This window comes from Mus musculus, chromosome 10 (assembly GCF_000001635.26).
Source record: "Mus musculus strain C57BL/6J chromosome 10, GRCm38.p6 C57BL/6J".
Lineage (NCBI taxonomy): Eukaryota > Metazoa > Chordata > Mammalia > Rodentia > Muridae > Mus > Mus musculus.
The window spans coordinates 50,626,898-50,654,595 of record NC_000076.6 but is presented as its reverse complement, the minus strand read 5'-3'; the positions used below and the strand labels follow the sequence as shown (position 1 = coordinate 50,654,595).

The 27,698-nt window shown below is 35.2% G+C and overlaps 1 protein-coding gene across 3 annotated transcripts in view; it reads right to left on the bottom strand.

Annotated features, from left to right (window-relative positions):
• Ascc3 (activating signal cointegrator 1 complex subunit 3) overlaps positions 1 to 27,698 on the bottom strand; it is a 258,540-nt gene that overhangs the window by 196,607 nt on the left and 34,235 nt on the right. For 2 of the 3 annotated variants that reach the window (XM_030245388.1, NM_198007.2), the window contains 7 exons: positions 16,568 to 16,688; positions 11,866 to 12,073; positions 9,512 to 9,653; positions 8,808 to 8,933; positions 5,287 to 5,487; positions 4,663 to 4,803; positions 3,885 to 4,049 (listed from right to left, as the gene is read on the bottom strand). In XM_030245388.1, the coding sequence (XP_030101248.1) occupies positions 3,885 to 4,049; positions 4,663 to 4,803; positions 5,287 to 5,487; positions 8,808 to 8,933; positions 9,512 to 9,653; positions 11,866 to 12,073; positions 16,568 to 16,688 (1,104 nt within the window). Of the gene's footprint in view, positions 1 to 3,884; positions 4,050 to 4,662; positions 4,804 to 5,286; positions 5,488 to 8,807; positions 8,934 to 9,511; positions 9,654 to 11,865; positions 12,074 to 16,567; positions 16,689 to 19,494; positions 19,564 to 27,698 lie in introns of all 3 variants that reach the window. The other variant, XM_030245389.1, reaches the window with a different exon arrangement.

The window sequence follows — 27,698 nt, the reverse complement described above, 5'->3', positions numbered from 1 at the left end:
GCACCACTAAGATGAGCATGCAAGTAGTGGGGAACTGGAAGAGAATGAGAAGCACGATGAAAGGAGGCTGAACTAGAGACTTGAGGGTAGTGATGAACAGCCTGATGTTAGTAGCTTGCTATGCCACCTGAGGCCATGGTGAGGTCTAGCCCAGGGACCTGCAGCAGCAGTGGTCTGTGTCAATGTCTGTGTTACTATAGTGGGTTGGCTTAATGTTGCTTATATTCTAATGCTAATTCGTGGTTCCCAAGAGTGGCTGCCCTAAAGACAAGAGTCTGAAAGTAAGATAGTGAGTAACCCTGGCCCCAGTTAACTGTGATTGGTAAAAAAAAAAGATTCAACAGTCAATACCCGGGCAGATGACACATAGGCAGTGTTTAGAATTTGCAGGCTTGAGGTCAGGAAGAGGAAGAAGGAGAAGGTACAAGAGAGGAGAAGGGAAAAGCCGCAATTAGTTAGCTGAGCCACAAAAAGTGGCCCTGAGGGCTGCCCAATTGCAGTTACAACAGCCCAGATGGAACATAGAAAATAGTGATTTTCAGGGTTATCTAAAGGAAAGTAGATTCTAAGAGCATGGAGGGTAAGCAGCTACCCTGCTACTGTGTTGCTTAAGACATATCGTAAATATAAAAGCTGTTTATGTGTCTTTCATCCAGGAACCCAATAACCAAAAGCCAGGATTTTTAATAATTTCTACATGTCACCACCAGGCAGATGTCCCTCATCTGGGCTTCTTCTTGGGGCCATGTTGATGTTGGAGAGCTATACAGAATTGGCCCCACCTCTTCACTGGAGGTAGCACCCTGGAATACTAACCCCATTCATTGCTTGGGCAGTGTAGGAGAGCTGGCCTCAAGGAACAAGCTAGGCAGAGAGAGAGTTGATCCTGCCCCACCACCAGCTAGAGAGTGGAGTCGCACCTCTCCTGGGCAGCGCAGTAGTCTTGGCCCTGGTGGCAAGGGCACTGGCTAGCCAGTCGGAGGAAGTTTTCTTTGAGATTAAGTTTCCTAGAACTGTGAGAAACTATACCCATAAAATGTCAACATGGCTGCCTAAAAATGACCAAAGAAGGATAACAACAATACATATGTTAATGCGAAAAGGAGAGATGCTCACAAGCTTCAATCCTAGACAAATAACTGCATACTACTAAGGATGTGGAGGGTGAAAGAATAAGTCAACCCCAGGAAAGAGTACATCAACTGTTTATACAATACAAAATGGTCATCAACTGCTTATCCAATACAAAATGGTCATCCCTAAAAACTTACACACACAAACACACGCGCACACAAACACACATATACATACACAACAGTATATGTATCTGGCTGTATTTATCCATTTAGAAATGCACACACAACAACAATAATTAAAGAAAAAGAGAGCATCTAGAAAAAAAAGAAAAAGGTGTGGCAATCTAGGACAGTGTTTGGAGGGAGGAAAAAATGATGAATTTATAATATGAAAAGAGATTCCAATATTGTCTTTGTCTATTGTATTGCTATGAAAAGAGACCATGACAAAGGCAACTCTTAGGAAGAATTTTTTTTTTTTTTTTTTTTTTTTTTTTTTTTTGAGACAGGGTTTCTCTGTGTAGTCCTGGCTGTCCTGAAACTTACTCTGTAGACCAGGTTGGCCTTGAACTCAGAAATCCTCCTGCCTCTGCCTCCCAAGTGCTGGGATTAAAGGCATGCACGACCAATTGGTTTTGGCTTACAGTTTCAAAGGTGTAGTCTATTATCATCATGGAAAGCATGGAATGATTGGAGAAGATGCTGAGAGTTCTACATGCAGATGAACAGGCTGCAGCATGAGATACACTGCATCTGACTTGACTTTTGAAACCTTAAATCCCACCCCCTGGGACACATTTTCTCCAACAAAGCCACACTTAGTCCAACACTTCCTATTCCTTATCAAATAGTACCACTCCTTGACAACTACACATGCATATATATGGCTCTATGGGGGCCATTCTTATTCAAACTATGACATATTTTAAGTGCATCAAGAGATATCAAAATATAATCAAATCACTAATCTGTCTAGAAATTTATGGCCCACTTACAGAAAAACTATTTTAAGACTAGTTTTTCAAACAACTCTAGAAGTTTTGTATTTCCCTTTTAGGTGAAAATTTTAAATGTATCTATACAGTAGAGGTATTTCATATGTGAACTATAAAACTGTTACTATTAAATTAGAGGAGAATTTTAAGGAAAAGAAAACATTTGACCTGGGAGTAAAGAGGAACACAATGGCATATGCAAGTGAAGGGAAAACATAAAAGCACTGTTATACGGAGACAGCTATGAAACAAAGCATGGCCAGAAACCATCATGAAGATGGATGTAGATGCTACACACACACACACACACACACACACACACACACACACACACAAAACAGGTGAGCATACCTAATATGAAAATCTGAAATCCAAATTGCTCTAAAATGTGAAACTTTTTGAGTGCCAAGATTCCATATCTAACCTCATTTAAAATCAAAATTCTCAGTTAAAATTATATTCAGGCTAAGTATCTCAGATGTTATGTAGATGAAAAATGACTTTGACATTTAGATTTAAAATTTCCTTTTCTAAGAAATCTCATGCTGAGCAGTGGTAGTGCACACCTTTAATCCCAGCAATTGGGAGGCAGATGCAGGTGGATTTCTGAGGTCAAGGCCAGCCTGGTCTACAAAGTGAGTTCCAGGACAGCCAGGACTACACAGAGAAACCCTGTCTCGAAAAACAAACAAACAAACAAACAAACAAACAGACAAACAAACAAACCTAAGAGGCCTCATTATGGATATACAAATATATGAAAAAATAAACAAAATTTGAGAAAATGGGAGAATCGGGCTTCCCCAGTGATAAACCTCCTAATTTGTTGTTATCCAATTCTATATTTTTTGTCCTAAGAACATATACATGTGATCATCACTAAATGAAATCAGCAGGCTGTGTTTATATGTCTATATGTAACAATGGTAATTAAAGAGAAAGAGGACATGAACTGAGAGGGATAGAAGGGATAGAGGAGGCACAAGAGGATTTAGTGGCACAAAAGGAATAGGGTAAATAATATAAATACAGAAAGGCAGGCAGATTTCTGAGTTCGAGGTCAGCCTGGTCTACAAAGAGAGTTCCAGGACAGCCAGGGCTACACAGAGAAACCTTGTCTCAAAAACAAACAAACAAACAAAAAACAACAACAACAAAAAAAACCAAACAGTACTTACCTGCGACATTATACAAGAAAAACATTAAATATCAAAGACAGCTTGACAAGTAGTCAAGCTTTTAAATATAAAAGATAGCTCTCATATTTTCTCATATTTAAATATTATTTATTGATATTAGGTGTTAAATGTTAATATTGAAATAACTGTTTAGTAGCTGGTGAACTTATAAAACATATTATTTATGATTAGATTCAAACAATCACCATCTGTTTATAGTTGGAGAATAAAAGGTATGCCAATACAGATTAGCATTTCCAAAAGTTAAGTAGAAAATTAAAAATGTACTAAGTATTTGAAGGAATATTTGTAAAATACATTTGTTAAATACAAGTTTTTAAGCTGAAGAGACAGTGTTCCATGAAAGGAAAAAGTTAAGACACAGGAAACAAAAAAGGGACAATTTACAGAGTGAAAAGAATGGTGTCCAAGGAAGAAGAAAATCGAGAGAAAAGGGTGTACTGATAGCTATGATACAGATGGTGGCAGAAAAGGCGGGGTATCTCTAAGGGAGAGGAAAGAAGTTCAAGCATGAAAGGATGCCATTTCCTTTTAGTGATGTAAGTAAGAGGAAGCCGGCGTGGGAGAGAGGCACAGAGACCAGAGAAGCTTCAAAGTTTGTAACAGGCTCTTACCTGCCGTAAGGTCCTGGCGACTATGCTTTCTAGCACTGGGCCTCTGTCTTCATGCAGCAAGTGCACCTCGTCAAGAATCAGGAGTTTTACGATTTGGGAAAGAGCAACATCCCCAACACTCTTTCTTGTTACTACATCCCATTTTTCTGGTGTGGTCACCAGCATCTAAAACACAGGAAATAGCAAAGACACTACATCAATCAAAAAATAAATATTCCCATGCTAATGTATTACAACTATCAACATTAATCTGGTTATAATTCCGAATGTATTTATCAAACCACCTCAGAACACACAATCTTTAAAAGTAGAAACTAAATGTTGAATACCTGTATTATTCATTTTCCTTAATATAGGTCCTCATGCAGTACATTGAAACATTTGCATTTGAAAAAATAAAATGTTTACAATGTCTTCTTATATGTTAAGCTACCCTTAACAAATAGGCTAAAAGTATAATGTGATTACTTCAAGATCTCTGTAGTGATTCCTCTTAAAATTCAGCTACAATCTTACACACATTCTCATTCCTTAATGTAAAAATTGCCCAGAAACAGTCTATGCTTTGAAATAACATTCATATGAAAAGTATCACAAAAAGGCTATCAAAGCACAGAGCAACATTTAAAATTGTTTTTAGTACATACAGATATGATCAGAAATAAGTTTATTGTTTTATGTTTATGTTTATCTTACACACACACTTGTTTCTACTTCTTAAAATTTGGCTTTACAATAATTTTTATAACGTTAAAAATGAAAATAATGAACAATGTACCTGAGTTCGTAAAATTTCACTTTTTGACAACTGCATATCTCCAGTCAATTCTTTCACAACAATGCCCAGTGGCTCTAGACGTTTGCTGAAGTAATTTGTCATCTCAGCTGCCAAGGCTTTCATTGGAGCGACATACACAATCTATACCAAACAAACATTTGTTTGAGGAATGAGCAAAAACTACAATACCATTTATTTCACAGTAGCCAAAGCAAGTCACAACTTATTGTGAAATATGATTCTAGCTATTTCCTGTGAAAAAATGTTAATAATGATATATGGGGAGTACTTATCTTTAATGGAATTAAGCATGTGGTTACGTAAATAACCTTTAAATAGTGTCCTTTAAATAAAAGGACAATGATATTTTTTTTCTCTGCCTCATTATTTAGAAAGTAGACTCTATTTCCAACCTAAACATAATTTCGCGCCTTTCCTCAAGAGTAATGGGATTTTCAAAGCAGAAAGAAGGTCTGCCTTTATAGCAATGAAGTCAATCAAGCAGCATTCTTTACACAACTTCTACAATAATAAATATCTTCAAGAATTCCAAGGTTGCATAGAACTGAGAGGTTATTATAACTTCTACAGCTTTAAAAAAAAGTCTAATTTGTAAATTCTTACCTTAAACTCATTCTTTTTAATAACACCTTGATGAAAGTGTTGGCGGATTTCATGTAAGATAGTAAGCATTGCAATATTGGTCTTCCCAGCTCCCGTAGGGGCACAGATCAGCATGTTTTCGTTGGTGTTGTAGGCTGTTTCAAATACTATAGACTGGATTCTATTGAGTCTCTTCATTCCTTTAAAAGCCAACTGTCCAACCTAAAATAAAGAAGGAACATGAGTCAATGAAAGGAAATATAAATGACTCCTAAAATACTGGTGTGTGTGTAAACACTTAAAAGCTGGTGTGTGTGTGTGTGTGTGTGTGTGTGTGTGTGTGTGTGCGTGTGTGTCAACTAAAGAAAAAGAAGCATGAATCTGAGAAAGAACTAAAGGTGTGAGGATATAGTAGAGTTTAGAGGGAGGAAAGGGAAGAAGAAATGATATAATTATAATCTCAGAATTAAAAAAAAAACCTAGTGTCAAAACCCCTACAATTTTAAGAAATTATTAAGAATGTAGAGAGAGCCTTAGACTAGCAGGGAACACATAATATATGTGTGTCCAGAATAATGACTTTTCTGAATAAGGTAACAAAAGTTAACTCTAAAAAGAAACAAGAGATTTGAAAATGCTTTTTACCGAGAAAAACACTGGCACACACACAAAACAGGAGATACACACAGACACAGACAACCTTAGCTTTCACTAGGGAATTGAAATTATGAAAAAGTAACAATTTAAATGTGGAAAAGTTTTTAAATTCAAATTAAATAATCCAATCCAAATTTTGGTGGGCACTTGGAGAAAATGGAATTCATATATAATAGGAATAGAAGTGTAATATAGTAAAGATATTCTCTACAAAACAATTCTAACTTTAAAAAAGTTAAACAACATACACTTAACATATTATCTAGCCATATATGCCTTTGATGGTTTACTCAAGGAAAAAAATACATATATCTAAAAATGTATCCAAAATTTTTGTGTACTAAAAATGTACACAAAACAACCTTATTTTCTGGAACATGAATTACAAAACCAACTCAAATGTCCACAAACAGAATTGTGTTTATTTATACAAACACATACTACAAAGATATAAAGATATGCAAAATATAAATTCTGAGATGTAACAACAGAAGAATATAAAAGTCAATTACGTTGAATGACAGGCACCAGATAAAAGAGAATATATACAGCATGGCTGCACTGACATAAGACTGTGCAATACAGACACTGACATGCAAACTGATGAGTGGGGAAAGCTGGAGGAGGGCAATGAAGAGACATGGGACACAAATGCCTTTGGAAGTGATAGCTATAGATGGACACTTGTTGGTTGTGATTATGGTTTCACATGCTAATCTAGCCTAATTATCACTTTAAAATACTTATATGACAGTTACACCTGAATAGCTATATTTTAAAATATGAGAGAAAACATAGTAGACACGTGTCTATTATATCTACTTGCTCTTTTAGACAAAAGTTCACAGGAACGTCTCTTGGACCTGGAAGCATGAACAGGTATGGAACGCCTGAGACTGCTCCTCATTTTTAAATCGTTGCTGCTACTCATCACTCAACTCACTCAGTCACTCACTACTCAAACTGTAGTTTGTAATGCATACTTCAAGTGTTGGGCTTGGGGAAAGGAATCAAGGTTAAAATGCTGGCTCTGTGGGCGTGGTGGAGCACGCCTTTAATCCCAGCACTCGGGAGGCAGAGGCAGGCAGATTTCTGAGTTCGAGGCCAGCCTGGTCTACAAAGTGATTCCAGGACAGCCAGGGTTACACAGAGAAACCCTGTCTCGAAAAAAAAAAAAAATGCTGCTCTACTACCACTTAAAAATGTATTATGGAAGAAACAAAATATCTCTGATTTCTACTGCCACATCTGTTAGGTAAAAGTGAGTAATATCACACAAGTAAGTTATAGAGATTTATAAAAACAAGTAAAAATAATGAAGTGAAGGCTATACATAACTTCTTTAGATAATTTATTCTAATTGTTTCTAATGACCATACCTACTATTTTAGAGACGAAAAATCTGGACTTCAAATGGGTTTATTTAAAACCACACAACTGTAAGTGATAGATCCAAGATATAATGTCAGAGCATAGCAATAAAATCAGTAATTGATGGATAATGTTTGCAAAAATATACAGAATTGGCACCTATTAAATATTCTGAAAGAAACAATTACTCTATAGCTAAGTCAGCTTCATTTGTATATACAGATCACAGAGTAATATGCTGCAATTTCCAAAGATTCTTTATTTAATGTGGGAGGGAAGTTAACACAGGCTGCTCCAGAACTCACCATGTTATGGAACTCTTTAACAGTCTTCCTGCTTCAAAGTGCTGGAATTATATTTATGAGATACCAGGCTGAGCTTCCAAATAGTCTCTTTAGATTAAAGTCCAGAACAGTATATTCTGACTGGACTAAAAATCCAATTATGTCACAGTCTAATTTAAATACATTCAACATATCTACAGGATTTTAAGCAAAAGTTAAGAATTCACTTACTATAAATACTACATCAAAAACATAAATAATAAAAAGTTCAATATTCTAATGTGTATGTATATTTCAAAGTCTAAGGTTAAAATCATTAATATTACCATTCCAAAGAAAAGAATATCTTAAGAAAAAAATCTATTTTACATGGTAGTTTTAAATTTTTTATATTTTAAATATGTGGCAAAAGGGCAGGCTGGTCAGTAAGCAAAATGAGAAGGGGACAAAATATTCCTGTCAGGTGTCCACAGTGTGTAGATTTATGTCTGGATTTTAAGTTCAATTTCATTGATCAATGTTTCTGATTTTGTGCCAGTATTATGCTATTTTTATTACTATAGATTTCTAGTAGAATTTTAAATCAGCTTTAGTGATATCTTCTGTAGTTCTTATTATTTAAGACTGTTTTACCATTCTATTTTTTTTGTGGGTTTTTTTTTATTTCATATGAACCTAAACACTATTTATTCACGACAGTTCTGGGGAGAACTGTTCTGGAACTGTGATGGGGATTGCATTGCATCTGTACACTGCTTTTGATAGAATGACTACTTTTACTATGTAAATCCTACTGATCCATGAGCATGGGATTTCTGTCTTTTGATTTCTTCAAATTCTTTTTTCAATGTCTTTCAGTTTGCTTGGTTAGAGCTACCCCAGCTTCAATGAAAGATCCCATCTCAAAATATAAGGTAGACAGTGCTAGAAAAATACATATAACATCCATTTCTGACCTCTACAGTCACATGCAAGCTCTTGAACATGTGTATAAATACAAACATATGAACACATACATGCAAAACATAAGCAAAATAAACACAAGCTAACATATGTAATGCAAAGGCATATATGAATTGTTTCATGTATAAGGAACTCGCGTACATATTTTTCACCATGTATACTCCAATAGTATACTTCTTAAGCAACCAGTTATCTATATTCTTAACTGCACTGACCAATGACAAATGGCATGTTCCAAGATTCTATTACACAAAAGGCTCACCTTACCTCATCTAAATCTTTGATATAAACTGGTTTTTCCTCAAACCCAACTGGCATTGGTTCACCATAGGGGATCCTGACTTCCTCATACAGCTTGGTATTCTCTCTCTGGATTCCTTCTGGTAAAATCATCTGCAAGTATCAAAAATAAAATTCCAATAATAAAGAGTAAAAGCAACTGCTCTGGTAAGATTTTCAATCAGAGATAATGACAAAATATTGCTGGTTTTATTATATAATACTGGCAAATAAATCCAGCTAATTTAAAGGAAAAAAATCAAAAGGAAAGAAAAATAAACATAAACGATACTGATAAAGCATTCAGGAGTCAAGTAGCTCACAGGATGCACTGAGCACAGTATGTTAATGACTTAAAGTACAAATCAGCTACACAGTATTCTTGAGGACAAGTGTACTCTCAAAACAAGAACAATATGTGATAGACTTATAAGTTTAGTCAATCAATGATACAATGGATACAACTCATAAATATGAACTAAATCAACCCAAAAGAGTTAAATATGTTCTAAATGCAGAATATATTTCAGGAACTTAGGATATACTACAATATCCCATTTCCCTACTATTTTAACATATAATTTAACATACTGCATCCACTAGTAATATATTTAAGGACATAAGGAAAACTCTATGCTGTCATCCTCTCAGAAAATACCTGTTTCCGAAAGTGGTTATATTGAATGGCATACCTTGGCTCCAGCTATGAATGCTGATGTTTCTCGGGCCTGAGCCTGGGAATCATAAACATGAGGATAACGGATTTTTTCAAACTCCACGTCTCTCTGTCTTCCTAAAATTGGAGCATTTCTAGCATTCAGAAGTGCATGTTCTCTGTAAATAAAAACAGTAACAGGCCAGATTTATGAAGCCATATACTAATAAAAGGTCGCATTAATTGTTATTTCAGGTACTTTCATTTAAAAATAGTAGAATTTGGCAGGAGTCAAGTAACTGACTCCTATACAAAGTCTCAACTAACCTCGACTCCCGAAATTGCTCAGACACTGGGCCACCAACCAGGCAGCATACACCAGCTGATTAGAAGTCCCTGACACATATACAGCAGAGGACTGCCTGGTCTGGCCTCAGTCAGAGAAGATGCACCTAATCCTCAAGAGACTTGAGGGCCCAGGGAGTGGGGAGGTCTGCCTGAGTAGGGGTGGGGGTTGGGGACTTCCTAGTTGAGACAGGGATGGGGGGGGGGTGATGGGATGTGGAACATTCAGAGGGTAAACCATGAAGGGGAGATAAAGACTGGACTGTAAGTAAAGATTAAAGAATAAGAAAAAGAAAGAGAGAGAGAGAGAGAGAGAGAGAGAGAGAGAGAGAGAGAGAGAGAGAAAGGAGAAGAGACGAGACGAGACACCAAAGGAATTGAAATTTGGGGCAGAACTGTTAAGGGGAATATAATGGGAGTGCAGTCAATGAAGAGATAGATATCATGTTTCATTGTATATATTTATGAAATTTTCAAAAATTATTTTGATGTTTAACTTTCATGCCATGTTGTTCTATAATTATATTCTAATCCTCCTACTGTAGGTTCTCACTGGTAAAATTAAGTATTTCATATTTAAAGATAAAATAAAATAAAATAAAAATAGAATTTGATCACAAAGGAACTCGCACAATATGTACTGATAAGTGGATATTAGCCCAGAAACTTAGGATACCCAAGATGTAAGATACAATTTGCTAAATGCATGAAACTCAAGAAGAACAAAGACCAAAGTGTGGATGGACACTTTGCCCCTTCTTAGAAATGGGAACAAAACACCCATGGAAGGAGTTACAGAGACAAAATTTGGAGCTGTGACGAAAGGATGGACCATCTAGTGATTGCCATATCCAGGGATCCATCCCATAATCAGCTTCCAAACGCTGACACCATTGCATACACTAGCAAGATTTTGCTGAAAGGACCCAGATATAGCTGTCTCTTGTGAGACTATGCCGGGGCCTAGCAAACACAGAAGTGGATGCTCACAGTCAGCTAATGGATGGATCACAGGGCCTCCAATGGAGGAGCTAGAGAAAGTACCCAAGGAGCTAAAGGGAACTGCAACCCTATAGGTGGAACAACAATATGAACTAACCAGTACCCCGGAGCTCTTGTCTCTAGCTGCATATGTATCAAAAGATGGCCTAGTCAGCCATCACTGGAAACAGAGGCCCTTTGGACTTGCAAACTTTATATGCCCCAGTACAGGGGAACGCCAGGGCCAAAAAGGGGGAGTGGGTGGGTAGGGGATTGGGGGGGTTGGTATGGGGGACTTTTGGGATAGCATTGGAAATGTAAACGAGGAAAATACCTAATAAAAAAAGAGAAAAAAATAAAAAAAAATAAATAAAAATAGAATTTGAACTAAAAAAAAATGGAAGATATTAGCAACAAACAAGTTTTAGGGAAAGTAAATAGGTATTAAATAAATTTCCAGGTGCTACTTTTATACAACAACATTAGTAAGGATGCTTAGTATTGTGTTTTACAATTAATTTTTACATTATAAAGATGTTTAAAAGATATTTCAATGTTTAAATATTTAGATTGGTGGTTCTCAACTTTTTGGTGATACCAATGATAAAACATTGATTGCTACTATATAATTAATTTTGCTATTGTTATTTATCATAATGTAAATATTTTTGGAGACAGAGGTTTGCTGAAGAGGTCACAAACCACAGGTTGAGAACTGACTATGATTTAAATGACTATATTAATCATTTTTAATTTTCTACTTATAAACAATATGAAAATAGTATCACTAAATTGAATAAAAAAAAACAGATGTCAAACTATATCCATGTAGCCTTAATGTAACTTAACTGAAAAGTATACAAAAAACAACTTAAGACTAGTCACCTCTGTAAGTAAATGTCTCACTTGAGTGAATACAACCAAGACTTATCCTAATTAAAGAGTGATTGTTTTATTCATCAGAGAAAAACAGGTTTAAAGAGAATCACCAAATTACTAAAATTCTGAAGAACACTGATGAGTAAAACTATCATTTGCATGTTTCCAGCATCTGTTGTTTACTACCTCTGTATCCGGAGTTCCTTAGGATCAAAGGGCAAAACTCCTTCTCCAGAAACTTCCCCATCTTCTCCAGCCTTTTTTTCTCGCCTGGCAATTCTTTTTTCTTCACGTCGATATTGTTTCATTAACTGTTTTTCTTGTTCAGATTGAATAGTGACTTGACATCCATAATTAGGCTTTGAATTCTCTCCTAAAATCTTTTTACAACTATCTGTGAAGTAATTAAAAATATATAATGGATTATAAATTTCAGACATGACTTAACCTTTATGAAAAATATTTGCAGTACTATAAAAAAAATAACATAATCCAATTTGCTAACAAATCACTTTTTATAGCTGGTTTACTCAATTATATATTTTAATGATTACTACATAATACTGCATACTAAAGAAAAGTAAGCAAATTTTTTTTCTAAGTGATTCAATACTACAATGATGCTAGGATCATATAATTTTGACATAACAGCAGGAATGCAAAATTTAAATTTCAGTTTTGAAATAATTTTCTCATATTTCAAATATTTAATTATAAATTTTAGCTGTTATTTACTATTGTGTGATAAAGTAACAATCTGTTATAAATTAAATACAACTTTGCCCTAAACAATCAGCCTTGCTATACTAGATTGTTATACATTTACTACTTTTCATAACTCAGGATATCTCCACAGAGAATGGTCAGAGCAATAGCCCTGTCTTACAGAAACAGGAGGAGCAGACTAGCTATAAAAGCAACTGTCCTATAAAGTGTTACTGAAGAATAAAGTAAAAGCTTATGTTCTTATAAAACCTAATTATTCCAGAAAAGAAAGCTGTGTAATCTTCAAAGGAGAGTCATATAACAGCATAGACTAATTTAATCTGTATTTTAGATACATCCTTTTTAATTTTTAAAAACTTTCACATCATTTACTGATTATGTTCTTTGCCTTTTCCTAACTCCTCACGATAACCTCTTATTCCGAACTTCATATTCTTTCTCTCAAAAATAAACTTTAATTCACAAGTATCATTCATGGTAGAGGCCTGCCCATCTCTCAGACACCTTACATTTCCCTGTTAGAAGACTGGAGACATAGGATAGACTTTTACTTGACTTAAGAAATCAAATTCATTATGAGCCAAAAATACTAAATGAAAATAAGTGATTCGATCTATATGATGATTTTAGAAAACAAAAGAGTGAATATGGTTAGTAACTTTCTCAGTAAGAAGTTTTAATAATGAAAAAGTATAATTTGGTACTTGGAGAATTCTGAATTAACACTGGATATGAAACAACAAAATATAGAAATAAATGTTAACAGAAGCGAAATTCACATTCACAATGGAATAAACATTTTTTCCCTTTCTTTCTTTCTCTTTCTCTCTCTTTCTCTCTTTCTCTCTTTCTTTCTTTCTGAAAAGACAGGGTTTCTCTGTGTAGCCCTGGCTGTTCTGGCACTCACTTTGTAGACCAGGCTGGCCTCGAACTCAGATCTGCCTGCCTCTGCCTCCCAAGTGCCGGGATTAATGGCATGCGCCACCACCACCGGACTGGAATAAACATTTTTATTCAGGATATTTCTATAACCTACTAAAATGTTTTTTAAGAAAAATGTGTAAGATGTGTAGATATGGGTGTGTGTTTCTGTGTTTAGATGTGACATGATGGTCAAAAGAAAACTTGTGAAAGTAAGTTCTTTCCTTCAACCATGTGAACCAAATAATCAACTCAAGTTGTCAAATTTGTTGGCAAACACATTTACCACTAAGACATTCACTGATCCAAAACATTAAAAAAATTTAAGAGAAATAGTCTCAGTCAATATAAAACAAAAATCTTTAAAATATGGAAGTTAAAAGTTTGTTAAAAGCTTTTTGTTTAAATATACAAAATTTTCACCAATATAGTTAGTCATAAATAGTAGCCACACTAACAACAATGCAATATAGAATAAAAATAAAATCCATTTGAGAAGACTAAAAAACATTTCAGGTCAGACTGATGTTTCAAATATACTTTTAAACAATTTAAATTTAGTCTTTGTGGGCTGGGAATATAGTTCCATGGTAGAATTCTTGCTGAGCATGTGTGAGGCCCTAAGTTCAATTTCCTGCACTGAAAAATGAAATTATATTTAATGGTGATTAAGAAGGATAATGCTTCTATGTTATCATTATAGACTATACTATGGAAAATGAGAATACAAATTAGCATAAATGGGAGTACTAACTCATCTTTATGTTGACACCTTATGGCTTTTAAAAACTAATACCTATCAGTAGTAACATTTGGAATACTAACCAAAAAAATACAAACTTCTCAGAATTTACAAAATTGCAAGACTGGACCATGAACATTTATCGTAAAAATAGTTTACAAGCCCAAGGGTTTAAAAGTTCTTAATCCCGGCTGTTTTCGCCCAGCATGCCTTGCACACGACTGTGCAGATTTGGAATCCCTGTGGAGCAGGACAGAGAACGAGCTGCTCTCTATCTGAAGAGCTCAGAGCCCCATAAAAAAGGTCAAAGTGCTAAATTCCAAATGTCCAAGTTTCTAACAATCTTTTCTTTTAACATTTCAATAATTTTATTGAAAGGTATATTCTTTAATTCCAAACACAATGGTAGTTGGTTAACTTCTGTGCATTCAAAATACACATTTCCAAAGCTATCAACCTTCTGAGAGAACTGAAACGTTATCAATGAAACACGGTTTACAAGTTTAACAATATAAACACACTGGCTCCCTGGTTTATTTTTTAGTAGGCATTTATTCACTACACGACAAAATGGTTAGATCCACTACTTATGCACTGAGGCTGCATAGTGCACCAAGAAGCTGCCTCCAATTCAACAGTGTAGGCCAGCATGGAGAATGTGAACACCACCTTAGTGTTCTTAAATTACAGCAGTGGCTCCTTAACTTCCTTTAAGATACAGAGAAATTTCTGCTGATAAAGTCTCTTTCTTTTAGAAGCAGTGGCAGTTTAAAAAAAAAAAAAAAAAAACAGTCTGCAGTTAAAACTTCTGGAGTTCTTTATAAAGCCTGAACTGAATTTAGTGCAAAAAAAACTAAATTTCAGAGTGATAATTCATCCAATTATTAATACAGTAAAAACAATTTTTTTCAAATGAGACTAAACTGAGGCAGAATTCTGTAGAATTTTTCTTTTATTATGGATACCAACTATCTATCTTCTAGAAGAAATATTAAAGGCAACAATAAATTTTCAAAACTGTGAGTTTGGCTTTATATCAAACACCTACAAATTTAAATGTAACTCTCTTATAGCAATAAAAATCCCACCTCTAATTCTAAACTAGCTATTATTTGGTTACGGGTACCGAGAAACTATTTACTGCTTAAAATATTACACCATATAATGTCTAAGAAGTACATTTGTGAAATATTGGTTTTGATGTGAAACTCATAATAATTTAAATTCTGACATTTAAATTAAGTTTATTATCTTCAATACCAACTAAATATATACTGATTCACTCTAGGAAGCTGAATCAACTTTAAAATGAACGTTCACAGTTATATTTCACATTTATGTCTTCAGCCTTGATCTGAGTTTTTCCAAGCATAGGAGAATTCAAATCTAACCAAGCCTAGAATCAGTTTTCCCAACCCTGAGACTGTTATGCCAACCTGATGATGGGCTGAGGTTTCACAGCTGTAGTAAGGGAACTCACAGATGAGCTGCAGGAAGAGACTTCTGGGAACAGTTTCTTTTTGCCGCTGCTGTGATACTACTGCTTAAGCAAACAACAAAATCCACCTTAACAAAGGTCTGCCTAAATATTGTTAGCTCCTCACTGTGGACTGGGAGAGAGGAGCATATGAATGTCAGAGAAGAACTTGCCAGAGAAGACCAAGGTTCAAACAGTCGTCCTGCAATTCCAGCCTTCTAAGAGCGTTTATGAGGGTTAGAGGAACCTGAGAAGTAATTCAGGTCATGGCAGTTTTTGTCATGCTCTTTAGGAGCCATCACCAGGGGAAAAAAGGCATGAAGGAAAGGTAAGCATAGAGAACTCAACATAGATAGGGGTGTTAATTCCATATGCTCCATAATTAAAGGTATGTAATTCCATATGCTCATGAGATTTTAAAAACCCTATTAGTAAAGCTGACAAGGTAGATCTGACTAAAAGTGTCAAGAAATTTCACTTTCATTTTACTATTTGAAACCTGAGCAGCCTATGTCGTATCTCAGGTAGCTTTTATTTTATTATTTTGTTTCTTATCCAACTCTCCATAATTTGGTGATGGTGGTGGTGGGGTTAAAATACATATAATACATGGTATTCCAGGTGTTTCTTTAATGTGACAGTTATAGAGCAGGTTTTACCTGTACACAGAGTTTACAGGGTATTACATTTGGTGTACAGTTGTGTCACGTATTTGCTTCATGAACTTCTATATCTCAGTTTTATATATAATGGCATCAGTAATATTACAAGCCAAAGAGCACAATTACTTATCATTTTTTTTAACCAACAAATCTTTGTTTTAAAACATGCAACTCACTCTTGAATTTTATAGAGCTATAAAGACACATGATTGTATTTATTCCTCAATTCTCTCCTCCAACTTCCACCAAAGCCTCCCAAACATTCCTGCCTCCAAACTTCAGGTTTTTCAGATAACTAATCAAGTCCAATTAGTGCCCACAGATTTTTCTCTGAGATTACAATTACTACCAGACTCTTACCTTGGAGAACTTGAAACTTATGATCGCTCGAGGAATTAAGGAACCGATCTACAATTGTAATTCTGTTCTGGAGCAGCTTCTCAATCAGATCCAGTCCTTCAGGTCCCAGCAATTCAAACAGCTTTAAAAGAAAATAACAAAATAAGCTTTTACACATTAAAATCCTATGTCACAAAACAATGAAGTCAAACTAATCATACATAATAAATAAGATTTAAGAAAAAGAATCAACCTGTAAAAGAAATTCTCAATTATCTTCATAGTAGCCTTATTCGCAACAACCAGAAACTAGATACAACCCACATGTCTGAAGAATGGATACAGAAAATGTGATAAATCTACACAGTGGAATACTACTCACTGATTAAAACCCAAAATATCATGAACTTCACAGGCAAATGGATGAAACTAGAAAATATCATCCAGAGTGAAGTAACCCAGACCCAAAAGGACATGCATGGATTATACTCACTTGTAAGTGGATATTAGCTATAAACTACAGAATAATCATGCTATAATCAACAGACCCAAAAAGACCAAACACCAAGGAGAGCAAAAGGGGGGGTGTTTGAATCTTTCTCAGAATATATAGACAATAGTATAGTTTTATTTGAAATGGACTAAGGAAATAAAAGATCACTTTCAGAAATCATAAATATGAAGCATTTAGTATATATTAAGAATATTAAGTACTTATCATAGTAAAAGCTATTCACAAGTACTGTAAAGAATATTAAGTACTTATCTTAATAAAAGCTATTAACAAATACTGTAAAGACTGTTTCTATAATCATAACCAGCATACTAAGAAAGGATTAGAATGCTTTAGTTTGTAAGATATGTTTTCAATAACACCTATTAACTTGCATTTGAACAAAATGTTGAAACCTTAAACTTCCTAATGTCCTCTCACCAGCAAACAGTTTCTAAGACACTACATCTTGCATGAATCTAGGCCACCGATGTTTTTCTTTCCAAAGCCACTGGTCTTTCATCTGAGTACTAACTGTAAACTATCCATAGCTTTTGAGATATCCCTGATATCAAGTCTGTCTTTTTTTCTCAGCTTTTCTTACTTTCAATTTCAAGAGTTCTTTTATGCATTGGAAGTCATTTATTCTGTTTCCCTACCTAACAAAAATATTTATTCAAATTTCAGGTACAAGGCCATGCAGAAGCCTGTACATTACTAGATAACACCTACTCAACACGATAACTAGGGCTACTAACTTAAGAAGGAAAGGAGTTGGCTTTGTCTTGAAGTTCTGGCAGCACTATGACTTCCAATGTGAGTAGCACATCACAAAAGGACAAGACCATTGTCACAATAATCCAGAGTAAGAAGCAACTGATACAGTCAGAGAGTCATGGACCTGGCTCCCATTCTCCTTCAAGTGAACTTAATTCCTCAAGACTCCTATAGTCTTACTCCACAACACCATTACTCTGGTGAGCCAACCTTTACCACTTGAACTTCTGGGGACACAATGTGTACTCAAACCATACTACTCTGTTCCTGAGAGTGCCTTCACTATCATACATGGAATCAAACACCCAGAAGTTATTCCCAAAAAACTGATTAAAGTGTTTGAAACAGTAACTACCATATAAGGGATTAGCATTAGTAGTGAATATCTTCACCAGGTCATATTACAGGGTTCAAGATAAGCCTTAACATTCCAAAGAGAAGTAATCCAAAGTATGATCAGTAAACAAATGAAATGAAACTAAAAACCCTTAAGACAATTTGAAAAATTCTTAGATATGTGCTAATTTAATAACCAAGAGTAATAACCAATTGATCCAAAATTCAGTAAAATACGTATACATTACGGTGCCAATATGAATAAATAAGAGACAGCTGGAAGTGGATATGATCAAGTATGCAAGCATGAAAAATATCATGAGTAAATTAAGAGCAAATTTTATGAAATGTAGTTAAAACAGTGCTTAAAAGGAAACCTATGACCATACATTCCCTTTGAAAAAGCATTCAGATCCACTTCATTTTTAGATCCACTTCATTTTCAACCTTAAGGTACCAGAAAAAAGGAAAAGCAGACATAAAAGAAAATAGTAAGCCCTGTGCACAAATAAATGAATTACAGCACAGAAAAACAATAGAGAGAATCAAGAAAACCTGAAGACTTTAAAACTTTAGCAGGATTAACAAAGGAGGAAAAAGACTAGAATGAATTCTGCATTACAAAGATACAACATTGAACAACTAACTCCAGACCTTACAGAGCATCTGTATAGACTTCCAGCAAGAGAAAGGATGATTAGTGACCAAAACCAGGCCCCAGAAAGACAAGGTTCAGGATTTGTTGTCAGCCAACCAATTTACAGAGAAATTAAATTCTACTGATGGCTTCTACTGAATCTTTTTAAAAGGTTAATACCAATTCTTAACACTGCACAAATTGAAAACATGCAAAAATATTTCTCAGCTGATTTTTCTCAGAGCCAATACTAGTGATACCCAAACCAAAGGCATAACAAGAAAACTATAGATCAATGACTTTAGAATATGGAAATAAAGAGTATCCATGAAGTACTAGCAAACTAAACCAGTAACATAGTTGAGTGTCTTAACTCAGATTAGATAAATGGGTAGACAGAAACACAGAGGGCAGACATTATGATAAAGTGAAATCAATGCAACAAATACAAAGTGGACACAATAGGTGGGAAAACTGACCAATAGGAATACCTATCAATAAACTTAAAAAATTTGCACCATTAGTTTAACAAATGAGAAAAAGACAATTTTATTTTTTCATGGGAAAAAAATAAGTATACTTGAAGGGAATTTTATATCTTTATAAAGGACAACAATGAAAGCTCACAGCTAATTATGGTATTGTTTCATAAAAGATCAAATGCTTAGCCATGAAGATCAGAAATAACACAAAGTCTCAACTCACCACTTCTATTCAACACTGCGTGGAGGTTCTAGCCAGGGCATTTAGGCAAGAAAAAGATATATAGGGCATCTAGATAGAAAGAGAAGAAATAAAACTATTTATTCACAGATGGCATAATCTTGCATACAGAAAATACTACTGGAACTAATATTTTCTTCAAGAATGCACAAGATGATATAAATATATAAAAATCAAATGTATCCTGTACTAATAATGAAAAATCTAAAAATGAAACTAAGAAAATAATCCCTTCTATAATGTCAGCAAAAATTACTGAGGACTATTTTTTTAAAGGAAGAGTAAGACATTTCCACTGTAACTACAAAATACAACTGAAAGAAATTAAAATCCTAAATAAAAATCAGTATCTATGAACTAGAATACATAATATTGAGATTTCTTTTTAAATAAAACCCGTATTACTCTAAGATTGAGTGCAATCTCACTCAGAATCCTTGGTGACTTCTTTGCAAAAGGCAGCGAGCTAACTTTCAAATCCATACAGTATTGGGAGAAACCCAGAATAGTAAAAAGAATCTTGTGAGGATGGAGGGAAGGACAGTTTAGGATTCAGAGGTCCCTGTAACCACACTCACAACAATGTAATCAAAACCAAAACCATGCCATATTGGCATACAGACAAACGTAAGAAACAAGAGAAAACAACAACAATAAAAATCCTTCATGTGTCCTTCATGTGTCATAGGGAAGTATTTCTGGCTAGTGTCAACGCAAGGGGAAGTCTTTCAATAAGCAACAATGGAATAACCAGCGCAAAGAGGGAAGAGGAAGAGAGAGGAAGAGAAAGAGAAAAGAAAGAACAAAGAGGAAGACTATCTGAAACAACAAACAAAACTTAACTCAATGTGAATCAATGGTCTAACAGACTTAAAATCTAAAACTATAAAACTCTTACGAGAAGACATAGCAGTAAATCTTCATGAAAAGGATGCTTAAATACTACCTCAAAAATATTATCAATAAAAGACAACAAAAAATAGACAAGTTCATACTTCCAAGAACACACTCAAGAAAGTAAAAAGACAATGTATAAAACAAAAAAGTATTTTCAAATACATATGCACAAGAAGCTTCTGTACAACATAAATAAATCATAGTTCAGGAATAGTAAAAGAAAATAAAAACATAAAGCATTAAAGTTTCTCTATGAAATACTCATGACTGTATATTAAGCATAGCGACACCCAATAGGATATAGTCTTGAGGAATACACATTAGTGGATTAAAGATTGGATGGCAAAAAATGAAAGGGTAAAAAGGACAAAGGCCTATGATTTCGTAAGATGAATTAAGAGTAGAAAAATGCTATAATTGCATGTATTTGTGCATATAAGAGCTTAAAATTTGTACACTTTAAATATATGCAAAATTACATCAATAAACCTATAAAAAAAAGATGCCCATGAGTCACAACTGCTTGAAATAACAAGAGTAATCTAAATATTGCTTAAGACTTAAGATATGGCCAGGCAGTGGTGGTGCACACCTTTAATCCCAGCACTTGGGAGGCAGAGGCAGGCAGATTTCTGAGTTCTAGGCCAGCCTGGTCTACAGAGTGAGTTCTTGGACAGCCAGGGCTATATGAGAAACATTGTCTCAAAAAATAAAACAAAACAAAACAAAATAAAAAGACTTAAGATAAGATTGAAAAAATTCCCTGTATGAGAAGTTTTCCTACTATTCTTTGTATTCTTTGTACAAGTTAATGGGGATCACTGTATTTCAACACATGTATACAGTGTGAACCAGTCTAATATAGTTTTCTGTTTTACTCATTCCTACCCTACACAACCTCCACATGAATTCCAACTTTTCTAAAAAACATTTTACATGAGTATTTTGTATTGTTGTTAGCTAGACACAACAATCAAGGGTAGAATTAAAGAACTTTCTACAGAAAGGATGGGATAAGAAAAGTAGGAAGGGATAAAGGGAAGGGATAACTATAAAATATATTTCTACATCATTATCCCCCATGAAACACACACACACACAAACTATAACAGGAAACAGTATATAGATGGATGGATGGATGGATGGATGGATAGATGGATGGATGGACGGATGGACGGATGGATAGATGGATGGATGGTATGGACTAGTCTTAAGATTCTGTGAATTTTTAAAATGGGGTCATTTCTTCTATAAGAAAATAATCCTGCCAGAGCTAACCTTGCATATTCATATCCTTAACCACTCAGCTACTTAATACAAACTGTGTTTCTTGTTCACAAATGGCAAATTCTAGTAGAAAACCACTAGCTTGCAATCCCACCAGCATCCTTGCCAGCATCTACTGTCACCTGAGTTTTTGATCTTAGCCATTCTGACTGGTGTAAGATGGAGTCTCAGGGACATTTTGATTTGCATTTCCTGATCACTGAGGACTTTGAACATTTCTTTAAGTGGTTCTCGGCCATTCGAGATTCCTTTGCTCTGAATTCTTTGTTTAGTTCTATACCCCATTTTTGATATGGTTGTTTGGTTGTATTGAAGGTTAGCTTCTTGAGTTCTTTATACATTTTGGACATTAGTCCTCTATCAGATGTGGGATTAGTGAAGTTTTTTCCCCAATCTGTAGGTTACCAATTTCTCCTACTGACTATGACCTTTGCCATACAGAAGCTTTTCAGTTTGATGAGCTCCCATTTATCAATTCTGGATCTTAGAGCGTGAGCCACTGGAGTTCTGTTTAGGAAATCCCCCCATCCCCCGCCCTGTGCCAATGAGTTCAAAGTAGAAGACCAGCAGTCGAAACTATCGGATACCCTGAAATCTCTCAGACACTGAGCCACCAACCAGGTAGCATACACTACCTGATATGAGGCTCTCAACACATATTCAGCAGAGTACTGCCTAGTCTGGCCTCAGTAAGAGAAGACACACCTAACCCTGGAGAGACCTGACACCCCAGGGAGTGGGGAGGTCTATGGGGTAGGGTGGGGGAGACATCCTCTTGGAGATGGGAGAGGAGGAATAGGATGAGGAACTGTGCATACCTGGAAGCTAATTTCTAATGAAAAAACGTGGAATAATATCCAAGACATTCTTAATAACACTCTATTCTTCTTAATAACACTCTTTAAGATCCCATGATTGACAAAAGAAGCAAATAAAAAACCCATTCGGTTGTGAATGCATGGTTTATGTAACTTCCAGACAAAGAATCTTAGCTGAGTTCTGGGATAAGAGGCTATGAGATTTAACAGCAATCCAAAATTATGTTTTCTGTACCACCTGCCACATCTATCCACTCCAGGAGCAGGTGGGAACCCTTCCTCACACAAGGGCTGCACTACAAACTTGGCACTAGCGGTGACTATCTGCAAAGGTATAGCTGCCTGGGCCATTGTTCAGTGTTCTAATACAAGGACCCGAGGCCACAAAAATAAATAGGAAAGAGGGAGAGGTTAGCTATTTGTACAGACAGAGAAATCTGTATCAAAGACATTTATACAACACCTGAGCCTACAGGATTAGAAGACATAACAGATAAGCTAATATGCTTCCCTTGGCAGTTTGCTACTATTGTTGTTTTGTTTTGCTTTATTTGAAACAGCAAGTCTTTCTATAAATCAATCTGATCCAAAAAAGTTAAACAAGATGAAAGGCCCAAGTGAGGATCCTTGAATACCACTTACAAGAGGGAAAAAAATAGTCATGGGAGGCAGAGAGAGGGAAGGAGGAACCTCAGTGAAAGAAGGGAGAGTGAGGGGAAAGGGAGATAGGCCATGTGTGGGGAGAGAAAGAAGAGAGGTGCAGATTTTGTATAGAATGAAGAAGGAAAAGAAAAACTAAGCTGTACTACTAAAATCCCTTTCAGGATAAGATCTATTGCTGCTGAATAGCCCCAATCCAAAATGTTTGGGATCAGAAATGGATTGATTTTAGTTGTTTCAGATTTGAGAAAATTTGCATATGCATGTAAAATAGCTTAAACATAGAAAGTCATTCGTTTCATATGTACCTTACATATGTAGGCTCAAAGTACAAAGAACCGTTTAAAAATTACCTAATAATTGACTATTAGTTTTTAAGGAAATAAATGAACACATAACAACTTAAAGGGAAAAAATAAATGATACCATTCATTTTTGCTTCAAGAGTTTTTCCAAAGGAAACATGTTTGACCATTAATATATGCATATATAAATTCTATTTTATCTTGGTAAAATTAATATTGGTTCAATGATGAAATTAATATAATTATTTCATATTTTCTTGTAAAAACCAACAGAAGATTTGAAACCACTGCTCCAACTAAAGCTTGGATCATTGGTTAGATAAGATTCCTATTTATACTACCTACTGAAAGCATTCCATGCCCACTACCTTCTAGAATCAGAAGAAATTCTTCATAGTTACTTCTATGTTAGAATGTAACATGCTCTTCACATCTTATGTATTGAACACTTGGTCCCCAGGTGGGGCACTGGGAAACTGAGGGAACCTGAATAAGTTGGCTGAGGAAATGGGTTGATGGAAGCAGGCCTTGGGGTTTTACACCCTAAATACACATTCTGGTTCACCCCCTGCTTTCCTGACTAGAGATGTAGCAGCCTGGTCTTCCCACATGCCATGATTTCTCTCCCATGATCCAGGGACTGCAGGCCAGGACAAAGCCTCCCTCGCTTAAGTTGTTTCTTCTCCAGTGTTTTGTCACAGCAATGAGTGAAGTAACTAACAGACACGTTCACAGAAACAGCAGACCCCCCACCACACAAGAACAAAGACAATACACTCTTAGTGGTGGATGAGAATAAATGAGCAACCAAATAAAAGCTATTAGTTTTCATTTTACCCATAATTTTATTGGGATAAGTCTACTGTCAGGTACATTATATAAAAATTTGTAAGCACAGAACTCCAAATTTTGAAGCAAAAATACTCCATAACTAAGCTCAATTTTATAATATTACCCGATTTTAGATTTTAGAAGTTTTCTAAATTAGGCAAAGATATCCACAAGAAAAGCATCTGCCACCAATATTGAATGTAACCTTCACATTATTATATGCATGTCCTTAAGAAATCTGTAGCTGGCAGAGCCAGAGGAAAAACGACAGGATAAATAATAAAGAACTAAATAAGCCAAGAGTAATGGGTCCCACTTGTATCCTAACACTTGGGAGACTGAAACAGGAGAACTGCTATGAGTTCAAGGAGGAGCTGGGCTATATAAAGTGAGGCCCGACTTCTAAAACAAACAAAAAACAAAAGTATGTGCCCACTGTGTGAAGATAAATCAATATTTAGGATAACCTATTAAAATTATAATATGTAATTTTTAAAATTTTATTTTAATTATGTATTTTCATTTACATTTCCAATGCTATCCCAAAAGTCCCCCAACCCCCCCCCTTCCCTACCCACCCACTCCCACTTCTTGGCCCTGGCGTTCCCCTGTACTGGGGCATATAAAGTTTGCACGACCAACGGGCCTCTCTTTCCACTGATGGCTGACTAGGCCATCTTCTGATACATATGCAGCTAGAGACACGAGCTCCAGGGTACTGCTTAGTTCATATTGTTGTTCCACCTATAGGGCTACAGACCCCTTTAGCTCCTTGGGTACTTTCTCTAGCTCCTCCATTGGGGGCCCTGTGATCCATCCAATAGCTGACTGTGAGCATCCACTTCTGTGTTTGCTAGACCCAGGCATAGTCTCACAAGAGACAGCTACATCTGGGTCCTTTCAGCAAAATCTTGCTAGGGTGTGCAATGGTGTCAGCGTTGGAAGCTGATTATGGGATGGATCGCAGGGTATGGCAGTCTCTACATGGTCCATCCTTTCGTCTCAGCTCCAAACTTTGTCTCTGTAACTCCTTCCATGGGTGTTTTGTTCCCAATTCTAAGAAGGGGCAAAGTGTCCACACTTTGGTCTTCGTTCTTCTTGAGTTTCATGTGTTTCGCAAATTGTATCTTATATCTTGGGTATTCTAAGTTTCTGGACTACTATCCACTTAACAGTGAGTACATATTGTGTGAGTTCTTTTGTGATTGTGTTACCTCACTCAGGATGATATCCCTAATATGTAATTTTTAGTCAACTCTTAATTTCATCAATTATGTTAATCAATAGGAATTTTTCAATCTTATTTGCAAAGTTTAGATAGGACTGTCATCTCATTAATCTGTTAGCTATTAAATATAATTTTAAGGAAAAATCCTTAACCCTCTTGTCACGTGTGACTAATAGATACCACGTTAGACAGCGAATTCAGAAAAAATATTTTCATTAATGTAAAAAGCATTGACATGTAAGATATTTTTAGACTATGGCAGAGTACTGTAACACTCATCAAATATGTTTAAACTACAGAGTCCTACTCAATCTGTTTATAACAGTCAGTGGTTTAGATTATGATTCACTCTGTGTGATATACCTTATGAGTCTGAACAACAAATAATTATCACAGCATGTGATTCACCATTATCATACACCTAACTTTATCTCCTTAAATATATAACTCATACTCATCCATTTCTACCCTTTCCCTAATTATTCACAAGTATTTATTGTTTCATTGATACAATTTCATATAAAATAAATATTTATGTCACTTATATTTCAGTATGTTTGAAACCTGTACCAATTATTATAATCAATTATGAAAGATACAGGAATGAGTACTTGCAAACAGTTTTGGTTTTTTAACTGAAACCAGGGCCTCATCTATACTAGGAGGCATAGTCTTTGTGCAACTTATTTAATCATTTATTTAGTTGATCTTGAGACACTTAATTTATTTAAACTTGTAGCCCAGGCTAGGATCAAATTAACAATCCCCCTGCTTTAAGGAGTGATAACTGTAGACATGCCATCACCAAGCCAGACATCAACAGCTAAAATATACAAGTACAAAGCTCACTTCCACTGTAAAGCAAATACAACTAAAAAGTGGATATAATAAGACCTTCATGATTATTTCAACTTTTTTAACTAAAGAATGGAATAGTCTCAGAGGCCTCACTAGTAAAAACAAATGCATGATTTATTAATAAAAACTAAACCATACATCAAAAAGTCATAATAAAAAGCAACACTACCAAAAGCTGATTTCTTAAATCAAATAAACATTTTTTTTTTTAAAATATGAGAAGAGGACTGGAGAGATGGGTCAGTGGTTAAGAGCACTGACTGCTTTTACAGAGGTCCTGAGTTCAATTCCCAGCAACCACATGCTGGCTCACGACCATCTGTAATGGGATCCAATGCCCTCTTCTGGTATGTCTGAAGGCAGATACAGTGTACTCATATACATTAAATAAAATATGAGAAGAAAAGTAGAGATTAGGAATAAAATGACTAAAGGCTACTGAGAGAGATAGAAACAACAATGAATTATTTTGTAGCAAAAGGATTAAATATTGGGACCAAGTAGCTATTGATATGGAAACATACAGTTGTCAAACCGAATTTAACAATGAAACAGAATGTCTGAATAAGCCAGTAAGCACAGGAGACTCTGAAATGATACGGAATCCTGACCTCTGATATAACTACAGAGGCCACAGTAGCATAAATGTTCTTGGAGAAAATACCTTTCTTAATGAAACTTTTCTGAAAATAGAAGAAAGCTTCACAAGTTTCTTGTATAAAGTTCCAATGTAAGATTTTAAAAGTAGATAAATTATAAATTCTCTACTGAGGCTAGTACACTAAGCAACATATAAAGATCTAAAAACAACTTTTTATAGCATAAATAATTTGAGAAAAAAGAGAAGAATTCTGATTCTCACAAATTAAAGAAAACTCATCAACTTCTATTTTAATTATACAGATGTGTATTTTAAAGCTTAAAAATGTTCTACACATTAAAGTAATAAATAGCATGTGTTAAAATTACAGTAAGCATAGTGTACAAGCCAAAATTATTTAAGTTTTTCTTTGAGGTAATAAGCAATTTTCAATTTGCGTATGTGATATATAATGTGACTGCCCTGATTTTGTTTTGTTTTTTGTTTGTTTGTTGGGTTGCTTTGTGTGTGTATATGTGTGAACTTGACACAAGCTATATTTATCTGAGAAGAGAGAACCACAATTGAGAAACTCCTTTCCTATAATGGCCTATAGGCAAGCCTCTTAATTTCTAATTGTTGTGGGAAGGCCCAGACCATAAAGTGATGCCATCTCTGTGCAGGAGGTTCTGGGTTGTGTAAGAAACTAGACTGAGCAGGCC